The 25,937-nt window shown below is 36.2% G+C and overlaps 2 protein-coding genes across 2 annotated transcripts; one reads left to right on the forward strand and one right to left on the reverse strand.

Moving 5' to 3' along the window:
- Positions 1–78: 78 nt before the first annotated feature.
- On the forward strand, positions 79–14,498 carry adgrg4b (adhesion G protein-coupled receptor G4b). The gene is made up of 29 exons (XM_032575708.1): positions 79–310; positions 410–694; positions 2,288–2,385; positions 2,679–2,740; positions 2,882–2,927; positions 3,119–3,147; positions 3,498–3,652; positions 3,729–3,926; positions 4,009–4,082; positions 4,163–4,230; positions 4,319–4,352; positions 5,695–5,717; positions 5,969–6,111; positions 6,194–6,323; positions 7,108–7,208; positions 7,477–7,681; positions 7,770–7,935; positions 8,573–8,719; positions 8,827–8,958; positions 9,043–9,088; positions 9,166–9,269; positions 10,171–10,292; positions 10,472–10,740; positions 10,844–10,955; positions 11,157–11,235; positions 11,486–11,687; positions 12,413–12,514; positions 13,252–13,416; positions 13,776–14,498. Exons 1-29 carry the CDS (start codon positions 103–105, stop codon positions 13,856–13,858), a joined length of 3,588 nt encoding a protein of 1,195 aa, XP_032431599.1. The 5' UTR covers positions 79–102; the 3' UTR covers positions 13,859–14,498.
- Positions 14,499–15,629: 1,131 nt separating this feature from the next.
- On the reverse strand, positions 15,630–24,531 carry adad2 (adenosine deaminase domain containing 2). The gene is made up of 12 exons (XM_032575839.1): positions 24,448–24,531; positions 23,884–23,922; positions 23,008–23,176; positions 22,136–22,277; positions 21,100–21,235; positions 20,617–20,745; positions 20,393–20,543; positions 19,812–19,982; positions 19,426–19,640; positions 18,830–19,064; positions 16,383–16,515; positions 15,630–15,929 (listed from the first exon to the last, which is right to left on the reverse strand). The coding sequence occupies exons 3-12, from the start codon at positions 23,160–23,162 to the stop codon at positions 15,819–15,821; spliced, it is 1,578 nt and encodes a 525-aa protein (XP_032431730.1). The 5' UTR covers positions 23,163–23,176; positions 23,884–23,922; positions 24,448–24,531; the 3' UTR covers positions 15,630–15,818.
- Between the last annotated feature and the right edge of the window lie 1,406 nt (positions 24,532–25,937).

A 25,937-nucleotide genomic window follows, 5' to 3' on the forward strand; every position in this document is an offset into this window, starting at 1 on the left:
AAGGTACTGCAGGGGAAGAAACTGTTCTTTTAAACAGTGTGCTATTCATGATAACTAACTGATCATCTCTAGGTCAAAGGTTTCCCACCTTGGACAATCTTCATGTATCGTCATCCTGAGATTCAGTACGCAGAGCTGGGGATGGGGGGAAGGAACGATCGCTTGGTGGTTTGGCTGTTTGGAGAGGAATGGACCACTCAGGACATCAACCTCCAGTTGATGCAGTGGTACGCCCTGTGCCTCACCTGGTCCCATACGGGGAACAGGCCTGCCCTCTATGTTAACGGGAGACTAATTAACATGACAACAAGTGAGCTTTGCTTTGCTTTGAGTGATAAAAGTGATTCACTGTTGCAGTTTTTGCCTGAGAGCAACTTTTCTGATTGCTCTCCTCTGTCTGTGCTTTCAGCTCACACAAACATCCCTCCTGTTGCTGCACCAATGTGCTGCCAGCTGGCCCCGAATGGATCTCTCACACTCGGGGTCGGACACACCATCAACAATGGGAACATCGAGATCATTAAGTACAGCGGTATGGTGGGAAAAATGTCCCTTTTTCGAATGTGGGGGAGAGAACGAAGCAAAGAGGAAGTGACATCACTGAGCTGCACAGAGGGGGATCTGGTGAAGTGGGTGAGGGACAACTGGGACACGAAGAACTATGACCCGATCCATGATACCAGCCTGCAATGTGGTGAGTTTGTTTCTCATAACTGAATCTGAATATGTTATGTCAGAATCCTTTACAGCTTTTTCCAATTTCATCTCCACAGCTCCATTAGATTCATATCCACCGGCTTTATTCTCAGAATAAAGCCTGGCCAGCTGTGCTTTATTTAACAAATATAAAAGCATTTCTACAAACAATAACAGCACCTTCAATACAAATTTGCAACCATGAAAAGATTTGCGGAAAGTCTTAAAATAAATGAATCTTTTATTAATATACTCAATAGACTCAAATCTTGTGATTTGAGTCTATTGTACAATGTTTTCAAAAGTGATTTTTAAAAACACTGGCAACCTTAACAACTCCTATTAAATCAATAAAATGGAATCATCTGAATTTTTAAAAAGTTTTTCTAAGCAACTTCAAGAATGGCAGTTTTTATATTGATCTTAATAGTAAGAAATAATTAACACAACATGGGAACAGAAAAGGAACATACCTTGACATAAATCCTGCTACTGTAGCTGTGGTTGTTTGTTCAGGCTCATTCTGGAAGGTGAACCATCTGTGTCAAGCGTTTTGAAGCCTCCAACGGGTTTTCTTCCAGTGTTGTCCTGTTTTTAGCTCCGTCTAACCTCCCATCAACTCTAACCAGTTTCTCTGTCCCATGAAGCCACAATCAATGTTTCAACATTTGGATGTGACTAGCACATCGTCTTCCCATGTGATACATTTTTAACTAGAACGTTTTCTTTCAACAACGGTTTTCTTCTTCCACTCCCCAACGGTCAGATTAGTGATGAACTAACAGCTCGTTGAACTACTTCAACATATTTTTACTTAAATAAGAGTAAAAAGTAGCCATCTAAGAAATTACTCAAGTAAGGGTAAAACAGTATTTGGTAAAAAGTCTACTCAAGTACAGAGTAACTGATCAAATTATTAATAATTTAATCTTGAAAAATTACATAATCAGAGGGACCAAAATATAAAGTTAAGTTGAAATTTTGGTAATTTAAGGATATTAACATTACAGAATTTAACAATACTCCAGGAGATTTTTAAAGTTTATTTAGGGGTATCGGAGTTAAAAAGACAGTGAAAGTTACTGTCAGATTGTAAAAGAAAAGTATGTTAATTCTTTTAATTTTATATTTATAGTCAAATAAAAATCCAAGTAATTTACATTGAAATTTCTTCTTGTAATGCGACATAATGTAAAAAAGGTAAAAGTTGTATGAATACTCTAGGGCACGGTGCCACTTCACCAGGGGTGGAAATAAAAACGGACAGTGTTGTTAATGTCAGCTTTTATTGCCTCTCTGGCTTTAGTTTCTCACTGAGTCTGAGGTTCAATGTCAAGATGAGGAACAGCTAGTTTAACAGTTTGTAACCTGATTTCCTGTCTTTTATACAGAACAAACACAAGTTTGTCATAAAAAAAGTAATGAATCTAGGATATGTGACACAAAAAGCTAATAAACTTTCAGGATTTACACTCACATAAAATTTTATCTATGCAACTATATCAAATGTTTGTTTTCATCTCTCTCCCCTTTTTTTTTTTTTTTTTTTTTACCTAACTGGAGGTTTATATTTTGGTTTATATTTTGGCAGAATGGTCCTTTTATGAGGTGAATCTCCAGTTTGTGATCATGCGCACCGACAAAAACACAACAGAGCACTACATAGCCAGAGACATCGCACATCGCTGGGTAAGGAGAGCAAATATCATCTCTGTCTTTACAAGTTTTACGGCACGCAAATCTGAACTGACCTTTTCAGGATGTGACCAATAGTTTTGTTAAAGCTAGAATGTGTTAAAGAATAGATGCACTAACAGAAATAAAAAGAAACGTATCAATACTAACAAATTTAAATACTGATGTCATGACTGATGTTTGCATAGATTAATTTAGTAATTTGTTTTAGAATATTTTCTCCTTGTTCAACTGCAAAGAACCACAAGGTAAAACAATATTTTTGGTTATGTTTGTTGATCCTGCAGCTCAGACAGGTTTTACCGACTGAAATCTATTTACACAGAGTGTCTGTGTTTGAAGTAACCAGGTAAGGGAAAAAAAGATCTGAGTTTACAACTTCAATATATTGCATACTTCCAATAAAGCTCCTTTGGTTTATGCTACTTACACTCTGCTTTATAGTGGAACTATTGAACCGTAAGCGAAGTTTCTGTGATCTCTCATGCAGATCCGACACAGAGGAACACATAAAAACGCCTTATGAAGATGAACTGGTAAGCACACAGCAAATTTTATATATACAAAACAATCCACATTAACTTCAAATGACTTTTTGTGATATTTCAGTTAATACGCCTCTTAATACTGGTTAATGTAAAGTCAATTTTACAGTAATACAATAAATGCAATAAAAATAACCAAAACTTTAAAAATAAATCTAAAATGTGTGTTTTTTCTGCTCCAGATGCAATGGGCTCCTGAAAATATTTCCAGGTAAAAATCCATGTTTATTTAATACTTTAAACAAACAAACATTGCTATGCAACAGTAAAGATTGTACTGATCAGAATATTTTGACCGGGGCCGTTATATATAAGCAAATACTTTAAATTAACCCTCACACTAAACTAAAACAATTATATTAAGAGTGTGACATGTACTCATCACTTGTGATCATATTTGAGATTACTTGGGTCATTTTTTGGCTGTGAATGGCATCTTTAATGTCACAAATTAAAGAAATTTAAGATATAGATGTGAAGTGCAGGGTATGTTAAGATTTCTTTTCAGGCTTTCCTACATTTCTCTGTAGAAACCCCGTTAACTTTCTCCCCACCTCGCAGGTTCCGCTGCCTTGTTTACACCAGCGTCATCCCAAAGTTGGACGTTGCGGCTGTTCAAAAAGAAATGCACACTGACCTTTCAAACACCTACACTGACCCCAGCGGTCTGCTGCTGCTCCTAGCCGACACCAGCTCCATCTACACCACCCCTGTTGGTAGGAAAGAGCTCTCAGTAGAAGCAGGATAATAAAGGAAACCTTCAAAATATCTGATGAATGGTTTCCTTTCCAGAAAGATTTTCCATGACGACCATCAGCCCTCAGGTTGTCACGACAGCGTCCGCTCCTGTCACAACCTCCACTCCAACCACCATGACATCCTCTGCTTTCACCCAATTAACAACTCTGGAAACATCGACCATCAGCACAATTTCTGGTACCAAAGAAACCGCCACCAACCCCATCACCAGAACCCCTGGAAACGTCTCTGGTCGGTCTGGTAGCACGATCCACAGTTCTGTTTTCTCTACATCCTGAGGAAAGCTTCTGATTCGTCTCAATCCTCTTAACAGAACTTTACTTTGAAGTCCAAATGAACGTCTCCATAACGGGAGAATGTGACCCACAACAGATCATTCCCTACTGGGTACGTCTAAAAAAAAAAACAGCCAAAATCTTATTTAATCAAATAAATCTCTTAGATGAATATTACATTTTTCATTTCAGCTTAACATGAGTCTGCCTGATGACTTAATGATGGTGTTGGATCTGCAGCTGCTCCCCAAACCAGAAAGGTGTGTTATATGAGGAAACTATTACAACATCGTTTAACAATATTTATAGAAACTTTCAGAAATAAGCTAAAATCTGTCATTGTTTCAGAAGTCATCCTGAAAGGAAACATCGCTCAAACCAAGTAAGTAAATAAAACTGTATAAATCCAGTGTTTGCAGAATCCTGGATAAAAATTTAAAAAAATTTTTTTTTTATTGGTTTGCAAATGTACAAAACAAAGCATATAAAAAATGACTTTAAAGAAATCCTTTTAATTTGACCAACATGTTTCTGGTCAGAAATCATAAGAAGGGTTTGGTTGCTACCATGCCAATAAATTCACTGATTATTGAGAAGTTTACCAACACATTTTGACATTATGTATGACATTATTTTGACATTATTGTAAAATAATAAAAAGTAAATAAAAATGGATTAATAATACTAGTGATACTTCTCTAATATTTATTATATTTTGAGAAATGCTTGTCCAATTTATTGTCAGATTATGAATCGGTTTGGACTTAAAACTCAAAAGAAAATCTTTTGTTTTTATAATCTTATCCCATTTGTGCAATGCAATATTACCTCTAATAAGAAAATAGCCCCACATCATGATGCTGCTACTGCCATACAGTTCTTGGCAGTTAGTTCAAAATGCTTTTTCAGGTCTGAAAGCATCATCTTCCCTCCACCAAACATTCAATTTGTCATTGTGGCTAAAAGACTGAATGTGTCGGAGAAGCGACTTGTTAAAGGACATTAGAGCAAATAATAGTTGAATGTACACATTTATAATTTTTTAAAGACAATTTAATGTCTACAGTAAGTCCAAAAATGTAATGTAGCAGACCGCCCCTCAAGAGAAGGATTTTGGCTTTACTGATGAACATTGAGGTTTATTGGGAGTAAAACCTTAGTTTCACCGTAAGAGCCTTATGCACAAACACCCCCACACACACCCACACACACACACACGCACAAAATAAAATACATTTACACTTCCAACCAATCAATAAAGGAAATATCCTTATTTACAAAATAAACATACCACGTGCCTCTGTCAAGGGGGCCGCTAATAATAAGATACATTTTACAAGCTTGTTGCAACTTGTTTTTCGTTCTTTTTGTCTTTAAGCTGCCGTCCTATATTATAAACAGAGGAAGCTCTCTTATCAAAATAAAAGCATCAAATTAAAAACCGGAAGTCCTTCATATACTATACAAAATAAAACGAAGTAACTACAATAAGTGCTAAAAAGGAAATGCAACAAAAAAACAGGGAGCTTAATGTGGGGTTATTTACATGTAATCTTTGAAAATATTGTGTTATGATTCCATTATAGAATAAGAGCAGTTCAAATTAATCATTAGAAGCTAAGAATGAAAATTTTAATTCATCTCCATGGTGACTGCATATTATAAATGTCTGAGCAATTACAATTTATTTTCTTTAAACATTTTTTTCTTATTTTTTTTACCAGGTGTTCATAAATGAAGACTCAAGGTACTGATTGTTCAAAATCAATGTGCAATAAAACGTTTCAAATGTAACTAAGTTAAGTGCAGCATAAAAATGCACGTCTTCATTTGTGCATATTAGAGAACTTCCATTCAGTTTTACATGAATTGCATTTCAATATTGGGGTAAATCTCAAAATGTGTAAACAGCATTTCATAAGCGCTTACATTCTGATCTTCTTTTCATGTTAATTCTTTAGATCTTTGCAGCTCATTGTTACCTTTTTCTGCCTGCAGAGAGAGCTTCATTTTCCAGGTCCAAGTGTTGACGCAATTAGACCAAAATGAAATTGAAAAAAAAATACGGGAGTGTCTCCAGCGTCCCTATGACAATGGGTTGTTCTCCATAACAGCACATGACATAAGGATATGTCCCATATGTAAGTACAGCTGAGGTTCACACACCCTGATAACCAGCTGAAAAGTGGAAACTCTCTTACTAAATATGTGTTTCCCTCTCAGCGGTTATTCAGTGTGCTGCCGAAGCCCAGCAGACCCTAAAAGGCCTGTTCATGTGGCCTGACACTCTAGGAAGACAAAATGCTACATATCCATGCCCCAAAGCCCCTCAGTACTCTGCAACCCGACTTTGGTGAGACCTCTCAATATAAAGAGCTTCTGTGGTTTTTAAAAACTGATCATATGCTGCCTGGGCATTGCTTGTCATCAGCAACATTTAGATAAAGGAGAAAACTGAAAATATACACGAGTTCAAAAGAATCATGAGCTAAAAACCTTAATTTGAAAAGTCCTGCTGATTGTTATTAAAGTTGGATGTTACTTTGAAGCACAAATCATTTTAGCAAAATCAATAAAATTCTTAATGGACCACAAAACTGGTGCGTCAGTAAAATCAGTGAGTGTTGCCTGACAGAAACACTCAGAGCCAACAAGCTTCGAACACACAGAAAACATCTGTTTTTCTTTCTGATATTTACAGAAGATATCAAATAATTGACTCATTCATTTAGCTGAACAACTATCACCATTAATTTAATGCATCAACAAGTATAGGCCTATCTGAGTATTGATTATCTCTATTTGTACATATTTGCTCTGTTTGGTCCATGTTTTATGTTGACTCAGTGTCACAGATTTTACTAATGGCTCTGTTGTAAAAGACAATAAAGGGGAAAATTAAATGATTTTCAGATTAAGCATTCCATTTTTATATTCCCATTCACATTAGGGCATTTGGAAACAAATAGATTGAAGATGAAATATGAGTAAAACGTCACGACCATCTCTTTTTTTTTTGACAAACATATTCTAAACATCCTCAGAAAATAAAGGAAAACATTGAAATGTATCTTTTCTACTTGTGTATTTAAATGGTAATGGATCTTAAGTCTTTTTTTTTTTTTTTTTTTTTACAGTAAACTGTCCCAGAGGACTCACTGGATGGAGCCAAACCTTGAAGACTGCCCTCCATTGGTGGAAACTATCCCTGACCTGGATCATGTTGAAGTTACTCCTGGTCTGTTATCATTTAAATCCATTCCTTTGTGTGTTCTTCATTTCTAGGATATAATTTTTAAAGTCTATTTAGTACTGAGTTTAAAAACGTTCAGTTAATAATAATTATACGTTAAAACTAATTACAATAATATGCTTAAAAACTGCACTTTATCTATACATCTGTCTGTTTATTTAATTTTTCAGATCTACCTACAAATTTGTTGAGTTTTTAAAGTGTTTCAAAGTCTCGACTGTCACATTTGTTCTGTTGTGTCATTTATTTCCAGAAAATGCATTTGACGTGTTGAAGATGATTAAGGATTTAATGAGAAACCACTCCAGTCTCATCTACAAAGAGCTGGTCACAGTCCTCAACAAGCTGAAGGACATCATCAGCGTCAGCGTTGTCACACCAGATCTTGGCCAAGCTCTGATCAACACCATTTCCAACATACTGGAATCAGACAGCAACCTGGGGCCGTTTACAAACACGTACGAACGTGATGCAGATTTAAGCATTCAAGTAAAACCTCAACTACGCTCAATTGTGTCTAAACGTATAATGTGTGATCATCTGCAGTATTCTGAACCTCACAGAGGAGGTGGGAGACAAAATGGTGGGTTACAAGGGCTCCTACACGCTTGGTGCTCGAGCCATCGCTATCTCAGTGGTGGATGTGTCTCCTGGACCGTTTAGCAGCCTGAGCTTTGGAGTTCTTTCTGATTGGTCCGGCAACAAACCTGAGGTAGTGAAACACCTTTCATATCAGAAAATTCAGAAGGTTTTAACTTGCGTCTCAGTTATTGAGACGCCTGGTAAAGATTTGTAAGAGAAAGTCTGTTTTTAGTGGAAAAAATAATCCAATGATATGAAACAATGATGGGATTTTTTTCCATAACACTCCTGGTGGTAATGTGGTAAAAATTATATATATTCTATTTATTAAATGAAGAAAAGCTATCCAAACAATCTGTGACTTCTAAATCACATAAAAAGCCCCACCTTTGAGCTGTCCTAATATATTTTTTCCAACGGTTTTTGCAAGGCTGTTTCTATTCATCACATCTTTACATCCAAACAGAAATGTGCAGAACCTAATTCATTTGAATGAACTTAAACTATATTTACAGAGAACTTTACAGTCATCTAATGTCCAGTCTACTATAATTGAGTTTGATGCATCAGAATGTCACAACCAATAAAGAAAAGATATTGTAAAACAAAGTCCATATTTAATAACATAAAGGTTATTGCTTTTTAAATCTTTAAAGCACTATCACAATTATGACACTTGATTCTCCAGTTGTTCAAAATAAGCAGTAAATATGAATATATTTATAAATGCAGTGTGGTTAAAAATTTTTTTATTTGGTGTGGTGTAGATTTTTATCAACAGGTATCCGTCAGACGGCATGGTGGCTTTCGTTTCCCTGCCGTCTGCCCTGCAGAACAACTTCCCACAAAACGGCCTGAACCAGAACCAACCTAGAATCCAGTTTCAGTTCTACGCCAACCCACTACTCTTTAAGGTACATGATGCAGAAAACTGAATACTCGCAAAATTAAAAATAATTTTGTTCAAACTGGCCTTTTATGGATCTTTGTAAAGAAAGTGGTTGATGTTTATTGTCTCCAGTATCAGGTGAATGAAAAGGAGCCTTTCCTCAGCACCTTTGTGGTGTCAGCCAGCGTGTCCAACGCCAGCTCACCAATTAAAGACCTTCATGAAGAAGTTAAAGTCATGCTCCACCATCTGCAGCCTAGTGTGGTAGAAGAAGCATATTAAAAACAATGTTACACCCTCCAGGAATGAATAAATGAGATTATCATGAGTTTATTTTATACTTTCCAGCATGATAGACAAATGCAGTGTGTGTACTGGAACTTCAATAAAAACAGTAGGTCTTTTTTCAAATGGAAAATTTCTTTAATACTGAACAGAAATTGATTTTAAGAAATTATTGTTGACATCTAGACGGACACGGAGGCTGGGATGATCACGGCTGCCGAAAATATAACAGCACCCCTGATTACACAACGTGTCTCTGCGATCATCTCACACACTTTGGAGTTCTTCTGGTACGAATCCTTTGGTACATATATTTTTATTTATAGAAAGGTCCACCACTTAGGAGCCAGAGGCAGAGCTAAAATGTGAAGATTTTAGCACTTTAATGTTATAAGAATTTAAATCGTAGAAATATTTGCAGTTGTAAAAACCCAGTAGGGCAGCTAAGCTAAGATTTGGGCAGCAGAGGGCACTCAGAGTTTAGTTTTTGGAAAATGAAAAGCAATGTTTGAATAGTTTTTGATTTTCAAATGATTTGAAAAAATAAAACATAAAACTAAAACACTATCATTTTAAATCAAGCAAAACATTTTGAGTTTTTTTCTTTGAAATAATATTGATGTGTCTAAATTGACACAAAACGGACACATTTTTGATTTCTGCCAAACTAATGTTTACAATTTAGTTCAGATACTGTGGATATGTGCAGTGCCTGCAAAAAGTTTTCCCACCACTTAAACTTTTTCTAATGTTTTCCCCATTACAACCATAAGCTTAAGTATATTTTGTTGTGTTTTTACAACTGAAATGTACAATTTGAATTGCACGCAAAACACTAAGGCGAAAACCAACACTAAGTGTAAACCTGAACACAGTGTTCCAGCTGTGGTGGTGGCAGCATCATGCTGGGGGAAAGCATTTTTTTCAATGGTGAAAAGAAAGCAGGATCTAAACACAGATCAAGACTAAAAAGAAAACCTAGTAGGAAAAATTAGGACAGAGATTCAAGTTTCAGCAGCACAATAAACCGAGATAAACAGGAGGAGCTGCAGCAGTAAAACTCAAGACCTAAATTCAATTGAAAATCTATGACAAGGCTTAAAAATGACTGTATAGATGCTGTCTGAAACCAGCAGAGGCATCTAGTGAAGAAAATGTTGAAATATTTTCCCTCTCTGTCTGTTGTCCTAGGACGTGTCCAGGACTCAGCTGGACCCGCTCCATGAACAGATCCTGACTATTATCACATATGTTGGCTGCGGAGTCTCCTCCCTGTTCTTAGGAATCACCATTCTCACGTACATAGCCTTTGAGTAAGTTGGGTCAGGATTAATAAAATATACTTTCAAACTATTCTACATTTTTCAATGAGTTTATCTTCCCATTTATAGTGGACATTTGTTATTATGTAATAAATGTCTGAATTGCAGGGTTATGAGTAATCTTTAATCTGTCTTCTCTTCTTCCTTGACGCTCATTTCCATTGATTTAGGAAGCTTCGTAGAGACTACCCCTCTCAGATCCTCATAAACCTCTCGCTAGCCCTGCTGGGATTGAACCTGATGTTTCTCATCAACTCCTGGTTGTCCTCCTGGAGTGTTTACGGTGTCTGTGTGGCAGCAGCCTCCCTGCTGCACTACTTCCTCCTAGCATCCTTCACCTGGATGGGGTTAGAGGCTGTCAACATGTACTTTGCCCTGGTTAAAGTCTTCAATGTCTATGTTCCTTCGTATATCCTCAAGTTTTGTGCTCTGGGATGGGGTAAGCTATAACTAAAGCTTAATTCCAACTAGTAGCTCAATAATTACAATTTAATTGCAAAGTGTTTTAAATGTCACTTCTTGGGCTTTTAACTCTTGGTCAGGTATTCCTCTGGTGATCTGCATCATGGTTCTCATTGTGAATCGGGATGCATACGGTAGTTTCTCTGGGAATGCTGAGCACACTTTCCAACCTTTGGACAACTCTGATAACTTGTAAGATATTGGTCTGGTTTGAGTTTATCTTTCATAGTTTAATTTATTTTGAAGAAAGCTGAGTTACATACTGTAGCTGCAGAAAAAGTTTCCTTGCATACTCATATTTTATATGTAAATTGTGGGACTAAACAAGCACATTGTCTGCAGTATTTTCTTCTCTGTCCTTTGCACCATAACATTTTGTCAATTTGTCAACAGCTGCTGGGTTCAAGATAATGTGACATATTATGTGTCTGTGGTTGCCTACGCTGGGTTGATCTTTCTCTTCAACATCGGGGTAAATATGATTCAATTTTATGCACATATTTTCAGTTTTGTTCAGAATAGATCATTATTGCAGAGCTGCTTTGTTTTGAGAAGCCCTTAATCATATAAACTATCAGAAAGTTCATAATTTAAATAAATGACAATAAATTGCAATACAGCCTGTTTTTCAGCAAGTCAACGATTTGGACAAAATTATCTTTTGTTTGAAATTATACACGTTTTTCTGTAAGTTTAAAATGTTTTTATGGATCTCTCATTAGGTGTTTGTGGTGGTTCTGATTCAGATCCGCCGCATGCGGTTCAACAGCCCGGCCGGGACCCGGAGAGGGGTGCTGCAGGACCTGAAGGGAGCTGCCAGCCTCACCTTTTTACTCGGGCTAACATGGACTGTAGGTTTCTTTACCTGGGCACCAGCAAGGGCAGTTCTGATGTACCTGTTCGCCGGACTCAACACCCTTCAAGGTGAGTTCTGTTTTGCACGGAGAAATTGAGACATCGGGTAAAACAGCTTTTGAACATGTCAATATTTCTTTGTTTACATTTCTAATGAGGTTTTTGACATAAAATTCCCACCAGATGCTGGCAACAACACAAGTAATCAACACATTCAAAGAAATCTAAGCAAATCAGCCCACAAATAAAGTTATAGGCAAACAAAAAAAATGCAATTACACATGGGATAAATATTGGACATACTTCCCATCAACCAGATTCTCTATACAGGAGACTTAAGATTTTTCCCACAAATTATTCAATCACCAATATCAGGAAGTTGTTAATTATTTATCTCTCTGTCCTTTTAACTTTTTACACGTATCTTAATTTGCTTTGATTTCATTGTGGATTACTTGGGTTATTGTCAATATGTGTGTCAATTTTAGGTCATTGGTCTCATTAGAAATAATTAAGCAGAGAAAAATGTAGTTGTGTTCAATACTAATGAGTTGGAAAAAGCAATCAGCATGAATATCATAAGTTTGATCATTTATTTAAACAGGTCCTTTTTATGGGTGATCGATATAGACATAAAGACTCAAACACAAACACTCCAAGTGTATATTTGGACTAGGCAGGCTTTGAGGTGGCTGTAGTTTTTTCAGCGAACTCTTGAATCTGTGTCTTTTGTTCACTCGATGACCGTGGATCACAATTCTTTACAGGCTTTCCAAAAACTCTGTTTCTTCCAGGACTTTTTGTCTTCCTGTTCCACTGTCTGATGAAGGAGAACGTGAGAAAACAGTGGAGGATTCATCTTTGCTTTGGCCGATTTCGACTTGAGGAGCACTCTGGTACTAACACTCAACATAATACACTGGTTATGGTTTTATTTGCCTGAATCGGTTTGTAGCTATTTGCATTGAACGGAGTTTCTATAAATATACTATTTTAAGCATTTTGTACTCTGCATGAGTCAAATGTTCACATTTTTCCAGATGGTTTTGATCTAATTCTGGTCATCTACAATGTTGGAGCTCAATGTTGCCATCTTCTGCAAGACATGAAGCAATCTATGGGTCATTTCACAACATTTTTTGGTCATCTGTACTAATTTAGATCAACTACTTCAAACTGTACAATGTACATGTAATATCTGGATAGGATTATCCAACATTAAATATAAATTCTTTAAACCACTACTTGTAATTTATTTTTTCTTTTTTATTGGAAAAAATAGTTTTGTTTTGCGTGTATATACATCCAAGGTTAAAAATTATGACCTAGGAAGGTCTAGAGATCAAATAATGTGCGAAATTCACTTTAGACATTTAAATGCAGCCATAATACTTGTTTGACCCACAAACAAGTACGCCTTACAAATGTGGCACCATTATTTATTTATGTTTTGATAATGAAACAAACATTTTTCCATATTCTGTGAGGTTTTTTTTTTTCCATTTTGCGAGAATTGGAAATCTATGCATTTAAATTACATTTAAAAAAAAAGACTGGATAGGAATCCTGAAAGAAACACAAGGCTTGATTTCATCTTGACTGTATCTGGGACCTTTTTTTTTTTTGTTTTTAGAGTGGAGCAATTCAGCATCAGTTCGAGTACTTGCAAAGCCCAAAGAAAAGTTTTTAAGAGCAGCGATTCCATCTGTCTGTTCTGTCAAGTCCAACTCCACAAACAGTACTTCAGCCTCTTCCGACTCCAGCCAGAGAGACTCGTCCTGCAGGAGGCCAAACCTCGGTGAGCAAACCAAGCAGAATCTCTCAGTTTGGGTAAACTTACAAGATAAATTAGACTTTAAAAACATAGGATAAGTAATGATAAGCCACAAGGTTTTCCTGGTGCTTCTGCAGCTGGAATCACATTTAAGGTCACTGCTTGAATTAATGACACTGCTCTGACATTAAATAATTACAACCTTTTGTAATGAGGCAGACTTAAACCAAGCTAAAAGGACATGACTGTTGCTTCTCATGACACTTCCTTCTCAATTTGACAGTTCAATTTAAGCCAAATCCCCTGGTGCACACGCCTAAGAGACATAAAAACGATCCCTTCCTCTCACCTCTAAATGGTTCATATGTTTAATTATCTTGTAGATCTTTTTGTGAACAGCCTGGTTCTTCCTCGAGCCCAGACCGGAGCCCCAGATACAGAATCTCTGAACCCGACATCTGGATAAACGACCAGCCACAGCAATAAAACAACCACCCAAAGTGCTAACCTGCACACATCCCGTCATTTACTCGCATCTCTCTTTCAGAGGCAACAGATGTCTACATTTAAGCAGTGCACACAGCATCGGCTTCATTAGCTAATTTTTCCACACAGTGCTATTGTTAGTTTTGTTTCCGCTAAATATTGTAAAAGAGCCTGTAATTTCAGAGAGGAGCGGTTGCATCAGTACCAAGGAGGAGTTGGTTGCCAAGCAACTGGTGAGAGGAGCGATGGTGACAATGAACTGTGAAACATTTTGTGTAAAAAAAAAAAGATAATAAAATCCAAAATTTAAGGTGACAGGTTTGGCCCCCATTTATTCTTTGCTCAATTTTTAAACGTTTTGATCATTTCTCAGTTACTTTATGCACAAAATGTCAGTGGAGATTTTTAGGGCAGCTTTGTTCTTGTGTAAAATCTGACACCTTTTGTTTGATTAGCATATGGTGGTTTTCAGCTGCTCATTGTAGTGATTTCCCCCCTATTACAGGTATTTTAACCACTGTCTCTGCCAATATGTCTGTCTGTGTGTACACTATTAAACTTAGCGATGTTTATGTACAAAAAAAAAAAAATCAGTGACAAATGATATTAAAATTCCATGAAACATGACTAATATTCCTATTTCTTTTCTTTATTGTCTCAAGTTTTGCCATATTTAAACAAATAATCTTTTGATTACAGAATGGGGCAATGTAATCAATACATTTTCTAAAGATGCAATTTTCTAGGGATTACAAGATTTGTGGTTACAGTTACATCTGATTCAATTAGAAAACAATCCAATTAAAATAATTTGTTTTAAATTTTGCATTTTAGTTGCAATAGCAGCAATAAAAAGGTAAAATAAACAAAACCTTTGTATTTTATGACTCACATTCATAGGAAACACTGCTGTCTTGAGAGTTGACTGGAAGCTTGTCACCAAAGCCCTCCACAAAAAACTGGCTGCTCACAGAACGCTGCATTAACGCAGTTTGCTGGAAAGTTGAGTGGAAGGAAAAGAATGCGATGGAAAAAGTCAGAGCACAGCAATGAATTTACCAGAAAACATTTAGAACATTTCCAGATTTCCACTGCTGGCCAATTTTCTGTAGACATTTCATTTCCCAGGAGAACTTGGATGCTGCTTACAGTCAAAAGTACCGATATCTGCTTCAATGACCGTGATATCACTGAGCTTGACTGACAGCAAACTCACCCGGACCTAAACCACAGAGCCTGATGAGTCGAGAGGAATTTCAGACACCAGAGCAGCAACCAATCTGGGCTTCTGTAACACCTCAGCAGTCACACTGCATCAATGCAGCATTTCATGCAAGAAGACGACGGTGTATAAACGGAACTTTATACCAACAGTTTTCAGAGAGCAAAAACTCCTGTTAAGCATTTAACTGATTTTATGCAAACACATTGAAATATTTTAATTTACATTCTTTTATTTTAGAATAAATGCTTCAATGATTCTCTAATCAACTGAGCTGCATCTGCATTTTGTTATGATTGAACTGTTTTCACAATTACAACCTTCAAAATATTTTAACTTATTTTAATATATTTGAATATTCATAACTGAAAGTAAATGATTGAACATCTTGGTCATCCTGTCAGCTTTTCCTGCAGATCTACAGAGGAATAATGTTTAATTCCCGACATGGCAGAGAAAATCTTCCCCACTTTAAATCTGAGCCCTTAAGCAAAGCATTTCCACCCACAAATCAAGCAAACTGATTTCTCCAGAAAACAGTTGGCTCTTGTTTATTTTCCATAAACACCTACACAAACTGAAAGCTCCTGTGCCAAACAACCAAACAAAACAATTACTTGTCAAATTAACATGCAAATAAAAGCACTAAAAGAACAATAACTCCAATCTCAGGATGAGCTTCAATAAACTTCCACGTAAACCGTTTGTAGAGAAGTGTTTAAGCGCTGAAGCAATCCACGAGCTTTTTTGAATTCCAGGGCCCGGCCTGGTTGCTCAGGAAGCGCTGCTTGATCAGATCTTTCACCGTCTGGTAGATGGAAGCTTCCATCTGTGGAAAAAATCCAACACAAAACATTTAGTGGTGCTGTAAATACCAGCTGGGAATCATATGAAAAGCATATGAACCCTAAATACATTTATGAAATAATAGTACAAGTTTGCAGTGTTGTGCTTTTCTGCTCTCACTTTTAAACTTTCCTTATTTCCTAAAGACATCAAGTGAATTTTCAAACCATTAAAGTCATTCACTCCATTCTTAATTGAAGATTTTCGGCTATTGTGCTTGAACAGAATCAAGTTTTCATTAAAGAGGAACTCTCTATTTCCTATTGACTAAAACTACACAAGATAAAGCACAATTTATTTATTTTACGGCCGTAAAATGATCAAAAAAACGCAATCTCAGTTAAGGACGTCAAGTTCCAGTATAAATAAATAATTCTTATTGTCACTTTTAATGTCATCAGAATAGCAGCACAAAATATGAATGCAGTCCACTCACCTTGACACTGTGGTAGGTGGGCAGCTCCACCAGGTAGCTGTGCCCACCCAGCAGTGCAACTCGCTGGAAATAACTGTAGAGGGCTCTCTTGCAAAGTCTGCTGGTGAAGCTGGGCCCATTAACAGAAGGAGAACTAGGAAACAAATAAGACCACAAGAAACATTAATATTTCCAGTCAGGTATTAACGGAGCAGTAATAAGCTTGTTCTAATGCTGGTGGAGGAGAGGACAGAGTGATAAAATGGTAGCTTGATTTTGCCTAAAGACTGCATCATAACTGCATTAAATGCAGTGTCACATTTAGGGCACAATTCTTAATGTCTTCAACCTCCATTTGAAAGAAAAATGCCTCTGCTCCAGCACATCGGGGTGTTGAAATACTTTTACAGTATTAAAGCGCCGTGTGGCGTTTCTCCAGCTGAATAAGAAAAGAGAAGGTTTCCTGCAGGCAGCACTTACTGTGGTTGGAAGAAATGAAGTGGAACCCTACGAGGAGACTATTGTGACTTTTTTTAAACGTAGAAAAGAATAAGAAACCTCAGCCATATATTAGAACAAACTGATTTTAGCAGACTACGGCGGGCCTACAATCGATTTTCTATAAAGTTATTGGTTATTATAGAACCAATAACTTAGCAATTAGCAGGTATTGAATACTTTTATTACAATGCATTTTTACTTATTTTTTTCTAATATGCGTTATTGTGATTATTTTTTTATAAATGTATAATTTTTATTAGTTATTTTATTACATTTAGAATGTTCACATTGATATTTTTATTCACATTGTTAAATGTTTAAATCTAAAGTTTTATGCAACTATAGAAAAAAATATATATTCCGAAGTGTCCATACAAGAATTCATAATTCAAGCCGAAGTTAAAAAAACCCCAAAAAACAATTATCTGCTTTCCATCTGGATTTTACTGGATTAAACTCAGTTTTCTTTTGAGGCCTGTTGAGCTACTTTTGGTCCAAAAGGCTCCTAATACATTAACTCATTTGTCAAAACTCTGTCAGTCAATAATTAAATGTAAACATACAAAAAAATCACAAATAGTGAGGCAGGTCCCTACATATATATAGTGGCTAAATTCAAAAAACAAAATATTTAATTTATTTATTATTAAATGGAGTTTCACCAACTGTATTTAAAGAGTTTTTAAAACCATTATGAATAAAATGTAAAACTTGTATCACAACAGACATGTACAAAACAAATAATTTTTTTTAGGAGACAAACTGTAAAATGTCTGGGGGTTTTCTGCAGCTCTTGGCAGCAGTTTTGTGCTTTCCACATGGCATATGGCTCTCTAAAGCCTTAACCCAATCAGTGCCAAACTTTTCTGCACAGGAAGCATCAAGCTCTGTATGGGTTGGCAACAGAAGTGAGCCAGTAGCAAAGATGAACATCAGCCAGCAGATAAATTTACACTTATCTATGAAAGACGCAAAAAATCTAGCGAGCTAGCAAGCAATAGCAGCTTGTTAATAGTAGCTTTAACCGCCTCGAGTCACAGAACATAATGAGTGAAGATGCCATTTTAAGGCTTTAATTTCAGATACTTCATAATTTTTTAAACATTTATACACAACAGGACATACACAAATATGAAGGTCATTCAACAGCACCTAGACTTAATCAGTTTTGGTGCATTCAGGTGGTTTGGACTTTGGTGGAATATTAAAATTGCTAAACAAAGAGCAAATTGACAGATTTCCATCGCTGGTAAATTCATTGATGCATTACTTCTAAAAAGAAAATTCAAAATTTCAATCTACTGCAAAGAACACAAGATTTTACCAAGAATTTTGATCTACTTTGTAGTTCAAATATCTTAGTACACTTTAAATAAAAAGAGCTAACTTATAAATAACTTCTAAGCAAGATTTAGGAGCTTTTTTTTTTAAAGTGAAAAATTCCTTAATATTAATGAAAAAGTGCTATTTCCATTGGCAGATTATTGCACTTGTGGGAAAAATGTCTTGTTATAAGTGAAATTATCAGCCAATGTGACACCAATATTAATGAATTATTTATTTAAGCAAGTTAGCTTAGTCTTATTTCAACTGTACAGAGATTTTTACACTAGAAACTACACCAGAATTATGTGGTAAGATTTTGTATTTTTGCAGTATATGAGATTCCCAGGTTTTGCTAACGCTTCCTATTGGTGTCATCTCAAGGTTAACTGTACAGCCTAATGGAGAAAAGCTGGACAGGCAGCAGAATAATGTGGGCGATCCGGTTCTGTCAGTGGAAAGATGGCAGGAGCCGCGGGTCATACAGGACCAGTTAAACAAGTACAGCCTTCTGCCATCATCCATTAGCTGGTAGCCGGTAGTAACTTCAGGTAGGTAAGGAAGGAAAGCTACAGGACAGAAGGGCATTAATAATAACTTCACATTTCTTTTATCTAATGGTGAGCACAAAAAGACGACATCACCCTTCAACGACACCGCCTTTGCTGCTGTCCAGAACTTCAATGTCTTCATCTCCAAGACACCAGTTGATGCTGAGGTTGTCATGCATGTGGGACGTCTCCGCCGGGCCCACGTAGTCGCCGGACAGGAAGAGGATGTCCTGTTTCTTGTAGGACAGAGGCAGAATCCCTTCCCATCCATCACCCAGTCGCTTGTTGGTGATGTCAGATACTTCCTCATTAAAGATCGTCTGACCTCCTAAACAAAAGCAGTTCAGGTTTAAATGGAAAGACGACTAATCTAATATATGCATAAGTCATCTTAACTTATATCAAGCGGCTTTATTAAGAATTTGATGTCTATATTCTACCTTGCATATAACTTTGTTTAATTCAAATTTTGCAAAATTCTATAAAATGAACTGAAGTTTGAGGTTGTAATGTAACAAAATGTGGCAAAATTCAAGATTGTGAATACTTTGTGTCAGTTCATAAAAGCCTTTAAACTCATCAAACAGCAACAAGTTTTCATAAAACTTCACATGCAAAACATACAAATAAAATGCATAAAACCACATTTTAAAACTATCAAATATAAAGTGACTATTGAATTACTTTACCTAGCACTATGGTGGTGATGTAAAGCGGCTGAATGAAGTGGCTCAATAATGCGCCCTGAACTCCAATGATGGTCCAGCAACATAATTTATCACTTCCGGAGACACAGCACACTTTGGCACCCCACAGGCCCGGGTCCAGGTAAGCCACTGGTACCAGCAGGCCCTTGGCGTGGTACTGTAGCTTTAAATTGGTCCAACAGTTGTTCCCCGAGCTCCTAAACATCAAGTTACATAATATTAGTCATTTATTGGTTCTTCTAAACAAGAGCAAATGATTTTCTGAATCACAAGTGCTTACTGTCAGGTATTCATCTCCAATATGTCAAATTTCTAAGAGAATAATAATAATAATAAAAAAAAGACGAATGCTGAATAGTCAGCTTTACTTGAAGTAGAAGTTCTTAGCGGCTCCCTCAGGGCACCGGTTGGTGTAGAGATGGAGGCTGATTTTGGGTTTGAGCTGCAGCTGATGACTGTCGGTGCTGCTCTCAAAAATACAACTCTGCTTGGCTGTTGGATCGGCTTCAAAGAACAGCAAAAGCTGTTTATATAGAAACCTGAACAGAAGCCAGAAAAAATATTTCTCCACAACAGTGTCTTGAATGAATCACATGCACTTATCAGCACCAAAGTGAGCACTTTGATCTAGTCTGCCAGTCTGAGCTTCACTCTGAATATTAAAGAAATGCATTTAAACATTTCAGGTGGATAGAAAGCTGGCAGGCTGGATGACAAAGCTAAAAAAAGTAAATGGATCATAGAAAGCAAAATGAATAAAAAGGTAATAGAAGGACATATGTATGATACAAGAGTGGATAAATCTTTTACTTAACAGGATAGGTCTAGATTTGGTACATTAGGTGAAGGCTGTCTCCATCTTGAGCACTCTACCAGTTCAACACTTAACAATGAACTCTCCAAAGACTTGCATGAGATATTATTAATTGACCAAAGGGGCATTTAGCACCTCAGGAGAGCCCTTCTAGCGATGATTATGGCGTGGCAATCGTGGACCATCATGCCGCTGTAGCACAGCCAGCCGCTGCAGCACGAGCGCCCAGCTCCCATCGCCACAACCTTATATTGCTGACATGGACGACCTGTTATATCCACGACCTCTGTGGAGAAATTAAACGATTCCGTAAACGAGACATTTTTAATTATTAAATCCATAGTGTGCCGGAAGCTCACCACTTATCAGGACGAAAGCTGCCATGTGACTTTTACAGCCGTAAAAATCTGGATACATTCTTAGGAGGACGTCAAACTTCTCGCTGCTTAAAGCTGCCATGTGACTCTTGTGCCACTCCATTTGCCAAACTATGAGAAAAACCAAAGATCTAAACTGTCAGACATCATTATCACTGAATAGGACTTTGACTGTACAGGTAAGACTAATGTACACATTTGTTGTTTACTGCAGTTAGTGCATTTAAAATATGTTATTTAAAAAAAATGCATCAGTGGAAATGTTTTGGACAAGAACAGAGATGTGAGACAAAAGGACTCAAAATGTGGTCAAGTTTACGTTTTGAAAGTAGTGTCCAGTTCTTCACTCCCTTTAGGACAAAGAGACAAAGGCCAGCAGTTCTATAGACAAGCTGCAGATGACTGAACAACAGGTCACACTGACACTTCATTCATTACTTCACTTCTACACAGACAGAACTCCACCTTCAGTCCCAGTACTCTCATATGTGGTTTGGAGGTCCTTGAGCTGGTCCATTAGAAACTCTTCATCTGAGAGTGTGCTTGCAGTGGGAGACAAACCGCGGAGAGAGAAAACCTCTGCATCTTCAAAATCTTCATCCTGAAACGAGGAAACCAAGCAAAAAGCTTCGGCCTTTATCCTTCTTTCTCTACAGTTGGTCAATAATGGCCATATGTGATGGATATTAAAATACTGAAGCTTAACTTCTCCTGTGTGACTTAAGGTACTTCAAGATTAACTTAAAACAACTGCAATATCCTCAGAAAAGATAAATAGAACTTTATTTCTAATGTTTTCTCCGTTCTGGCCAATTTTCTTCCTCTTTAAATTAAAATTTTATACCTTTTAGAAGTTACATTTGCAAAATCTTTATGTTGATAGACATTTTTAAAAACAGAAATACAAAGATTCTCCATACAATCATTGCACATAATACTAGTGATCAGATTTTATATGTTTGAGTTTCCATACTTTATTTTTTAACCACACTTTTATTTTTAAATAAGATTAATTATATCCCAGAACACCACATCTAACACAGCTTTAGAAATCAACTGCCTATGAAACTGGCAGCAGCTTTTAACGGTAATAACTTTTTATTTCTGGTAATATTTTGATAATATAAGATGTCCAAAACACCATTTACATTTTGGCACGAACATCCTAAAAAAATTGTCAAGCACAAAGTGTGTGGGTTAATTAAGGTATTCAGTGACATTTTCTTTAGCCCTAAGAAGGAGAGTTAGTGTGATTGCTAAAATGAATTAGGATCAGAAGCTGATGTGGTGAACTAGTGTCTATGTAGATTGTGACAAATTTTGTCTACATGCAGATTGAGGTTCACATGTCTATGTGTTTTCTTCTTTCTTTAAATGATATGGACCAATTTTGTCTCAAATAAAGGTGAATTCAACTACATAAAATATATAAATATATTTAGACATTTGCTGTTCTGGAAGCCTTTCTCAGATTTTTTACAATTTGTTGGGTTTTTTTTACCTCATTTTCCACGAACAAGTCATCAGAATCAAGCAGATTTTTTCTGATGAGGATGGGAGATGTCTCGTTTGAGCCGTCGTCACCTTCACTAACTACAGATTCCTGTTTGTGGTTCGAGTCTTCAGCTGCAAGTGCATCATTTCTATGAAGCAAAAAGAATCAAAATGTTTTACCTTATGTTTTGTTTTGCGAACTCCCTAAAACTTTCAGGGAAATTTCCATTGATTTTATAATTTTGATATAAAAAGGTAGACTTTAAGCAAAAACAAGATTAGAAGACTTTTTTTTTTTTTTATATAAGCTCAGGCGCAAAACGTGAATCTGTCCAATCTGTATAAAAGTAAGAGTCGAAAAATAAAAATTAATGGCTACATTTCGTGCAAATTCATTTCAGCAAATAAAATAAATGCTTCAGATGTTTTGGTTTCAGTTTAAATTATTTGTTAGAATATCAGAATATCAGAAAAACCTGTCAAGACAAGCATACTTTAGCTGTATAAAAAAACAGCAACAACTTTGCTCCTTTTTAGTACAAGTACTTTTTTGTTCTTTTACCCAACAACTTTGCAAGGATAAGCAAATATAGACAATGGCTGAATGGATGGTGCATAGAACATAATAGAGTCAAAATGGTAATTTAACATCCCAAGTATATGAATATATGTAAATAGCAAGCAAAATAATACTCAACTATAGTAAAAAACAAAGATAAAAAATTTACTTTGGTTAGATGATAAGAAAGAAACAAAAATACGTTTACATACTACATGGCAAAACAAACAATTAACTGTACCAGAATTAAAATGTGACGTCAATAAATATTTCTACTTCTTCAAAGCAACAAAAGAGACATGTACGCCTCATCTCATTACCTCAGTCCGACTGTGCTGCCATGAACTGCTGCATCCTCTGCCAAGTGGACTTCATGAGGATGATGGTGCAAACCTGGCTCAAAGTCAGGTTTTAGGGACCTAAACATTGCACCACCGCCTCTTGGATTGTATTTAAATAATTCTTGATCTGACATGTTTGTCAAGGAGCCTGAAGGAAATTGAACACTGGTGTTAGTGTTATGAATTTGAAGAGCCAGAATAACAGTCTAAATGATAAAACACTAGTTTCAAGAGTGGATTTTTTTATTTTTTATTTGATTGTTGGGCAGGACTATCACTCCAAATAACATTTTTTAGCAAATTGGATTTTCAAGAATCCCTGTTGATAGAACGGAGGGAAAACTCCCTAAATTCCACTCAGCAGCTAATCTTTCACCTCCAATTTGCAAGATAGCAGCAGAAAATGTCATTTTGGTCCAACAAACACATGCTTGATTTTTCTGGAGCTGAATGGGACTTTTAAAAACTGCCTAATGCTCGCTTAGCTCTCTTTTTGAAGGGTTGTTCATTCATCAGCACGCCTTTATGGTTATCTATTTAAAAATGAGTCTACGTTGGGTAGCAAAGCTAAATTGTAACCGTTCAAACAACATTTCCCCAAATGATTTTAGCATAAAAATCACAAATATGAACTGAGTATTTATAAGTTCATATGTATATTACAGAAAGAAAAGGAAGATAAGGACACATGAAAGTAAAAAACGAGAAAGAAGCAACAGAGGAAGAATAGACAGAAAAAACAATCTTCCTTTTCTTTCAAGTTTATCAGGAAGGAGATCTTTCAGACAATTAATTTGAGAAAACACATTTTCAATACCATAATTTATTTTGCCCTCTGACTTGAAAACAACTTACCGTAAATCTTTTCCAGACCGATGAAGAGTGTGTACGATCCTGTATTAAAATGTTTTATTAGCGTTAGTAAAATATAGGTTAAATCCAAAAACTACCGAACCTATGATGTATTAATCAAGCAAGATCATTATATACTTTTCAATAAACAGAAAAATATAAATGCCAAAGCACATAGCATATGAAAATATTAATTACTTGCAGCAGTATTCCCTTAAACTCGGTACTTTACTTTGAGTTGCTATTTTTTGATCTGAACTTGATTAGCTAACTTCGGGTAGCTAGCTAAAACAAGCTGCAAGGACAAAACCTAAAAGCTCAAATAAAAACTCACATATTTCGCCACTTCACATGTTAAACAAAACTACTAACTTTGTTTATCATCAAATGTTCGAGTATTTTCTCCCCACCAGTAAATGATTGAAGTTGCTCTCCGATGCTACTAAGCTAACAACCTAAACATTTCCGCAGTCACTGTTCATCTCTGACATTTAAAACTTAAAAGTCTGGATGACTCTGCAGTTTTTCCTAACTCTGAAACTTCTAGACATACAGATCAAATGTTACCTGGACAAATAAATGATTCCTCGACACTGAAGACAGGAGATGAACCGCTTGTTTCTGAGAAGTTGCTGGTAAAAGGACAAAATGGCAGCTATACACGGTACAGGAAGGAAACTGTTCATTAAACGTCATTCTTCGTTTAAAAACATTTCAAGTTTAAATAATTTTTATTAAAATGCCCGTCAGTCTCTAAAATCGAGATATTATATGTAGATAAATTGGGTAGATTTGCATTTACAATTTACATGAACATAAAAAGACAAACCAGGGCCAAACATGAAATCAGGTCGAGCCAATGTAATTCCTACAGGTTCAAATTACGTTGGTTGAACATTATTATAAATAAAATCTGAATTAAATCTGTTTCTTTCCCACTCCCACAAAAAGTAAAGGAAATTAATTTCAAAATTGTAAATTAAGTTTACTCTTGTAATGACTTCTTTAAAAAAAAAATGAAACAAAACAAAACAAACCCCCCCCTGATATATAGCCTACCAATTCCTGGGTGTTTTGTCTTGATATAAAATATCTAACGTTTCAGTAATACTACAATTTATTCAACACTGAGTTTGACATACAAAAATCATAGAATCAGACCTTGGAGGAGGAAATGCTGCTAATCTGTCAAATTTACCCTATCAACACAAACGCCTACAGAGAGTTCCAGCATATTGGAAACCAGCAAAGATAAATCCCATTCAAGTAATATCAGTCTGCAGCTTGGGTGTGCTCCTGCATGGCTGCACACTGGGATGTTATGTGATAGATCAGCACAAAGCAGAGCATAGTTGTGAAGATATGAAAAATGAGAGAAGAATATCTTTGTGTTCAGCCTTCCTGAGTCAATTCATTGTAGAGCAACTTTAAGATGCAGTTACACCTGCAAGTCTTCTGTGGCTTGACAATCCTTATAAAACTCCTCCTTCTAAGTCAGATTGGATAGGAAGTGTCTATTGACAAAGATATTAAAATCTTGCCACAGATCCTCGATTGAATTTAAGTCTGTACTTTGCGTTGACCCATCCAACACATTTAAAATGCTTTGATATAATTTCATTTAGACTCTGAGTTTGTTTGGGGTCACTGTCCTGGTGTAAAGTGAACTTATGCCAGAGTTTGCTGTTGTCATGCTAGAATATGAATTTTTGATCCAGTCCTATGTCCTTTTTGGCTCATTAACTTTCAAAGATTGCCTTCTGTTTATCACCTCACATTTACCAACTTCACTGCTGATGAAAACCTTCATTTTACATGCAAACCAAAAAGTGAAAATGTTGTTTCATCAGCCCAGAACACTTTCCTCAACGTGTTTGATCTAGCTTGTGGAAAGAAATGCAAATTGTACTCATTTTGGGTTTCACATTGCCACTGTTCCATAAAGATGATGTTTGTGAGATGTACAGCTAATATTTATATTAACACATTTTTCTTTCCCAGCTGGTGAACTCTTGGCTTCTTCTCTGATTTAAAATGTACTCTGCGAGATGTTCAAA

This window comes from Xiphophorus hellerii, chromosome 11, assembly GCF_003331165.1.
Source record: "Xiphophorus hellerii strain 12219 chromosome 11, Xiphophorus_hellerii-4.1, whole genome shotgun sequence".
NCBI classification, from domain to species: domain Eukaryota; kingdom Metazoa; phylum Chordata; class Actinopteri; order Cyprinodontiformes; family Poeciliidae; genus Xiphophorus; species Xiphophorus hellerii.

Excerpts from the sequence above, each read along its gene's own strand:
- adgrg4b (XM_032575708.1), top strand. The coding sequence starts at position 103 with ATGTATCGTCATCCTGAGATTCAGTACGCAGAGCTGGGGATGGGGGGA. Across the intron at positions 2,386-2,678 it reads GAGACATCGCACATCGCTGG|CTCAGACAGGTTTTACCGAC; the intron begins GTAAGGAGAGCA and ends TTGATCCTGCAG. Across the intron at positions 4,083-4,162 it reads AACAGATCATTCCCTACTGG|CTTAACATGAGTCTGCCTGA; the intron begins GTACGTCTAAAA and ends TTTTCATTTCAG.
- adad2 (XM_032575839.1), bottom strand. The coding sequence starts at position 23,162 with ATGTCAGATCAAGAATTATTTAAATACAATCCAAGAGGCGGTGGTGCA. Across the intron at positions 21,236-22,135 it reads ACTTGTTCGTGGAAAATGAG|GATGAAGATTTTGAAGATGC; the intron begins GTAAAAAAAACC and ends TCCTCGTTTCAG. Across the intron at positions 16,516-18,829 it reads AAAGGCGGTGTCGTTGAAGG|TTCTCCTTCTGTTAATGGGC; the intron begins GTGATGTCGTCT and ends TTTGTTTCCTAG.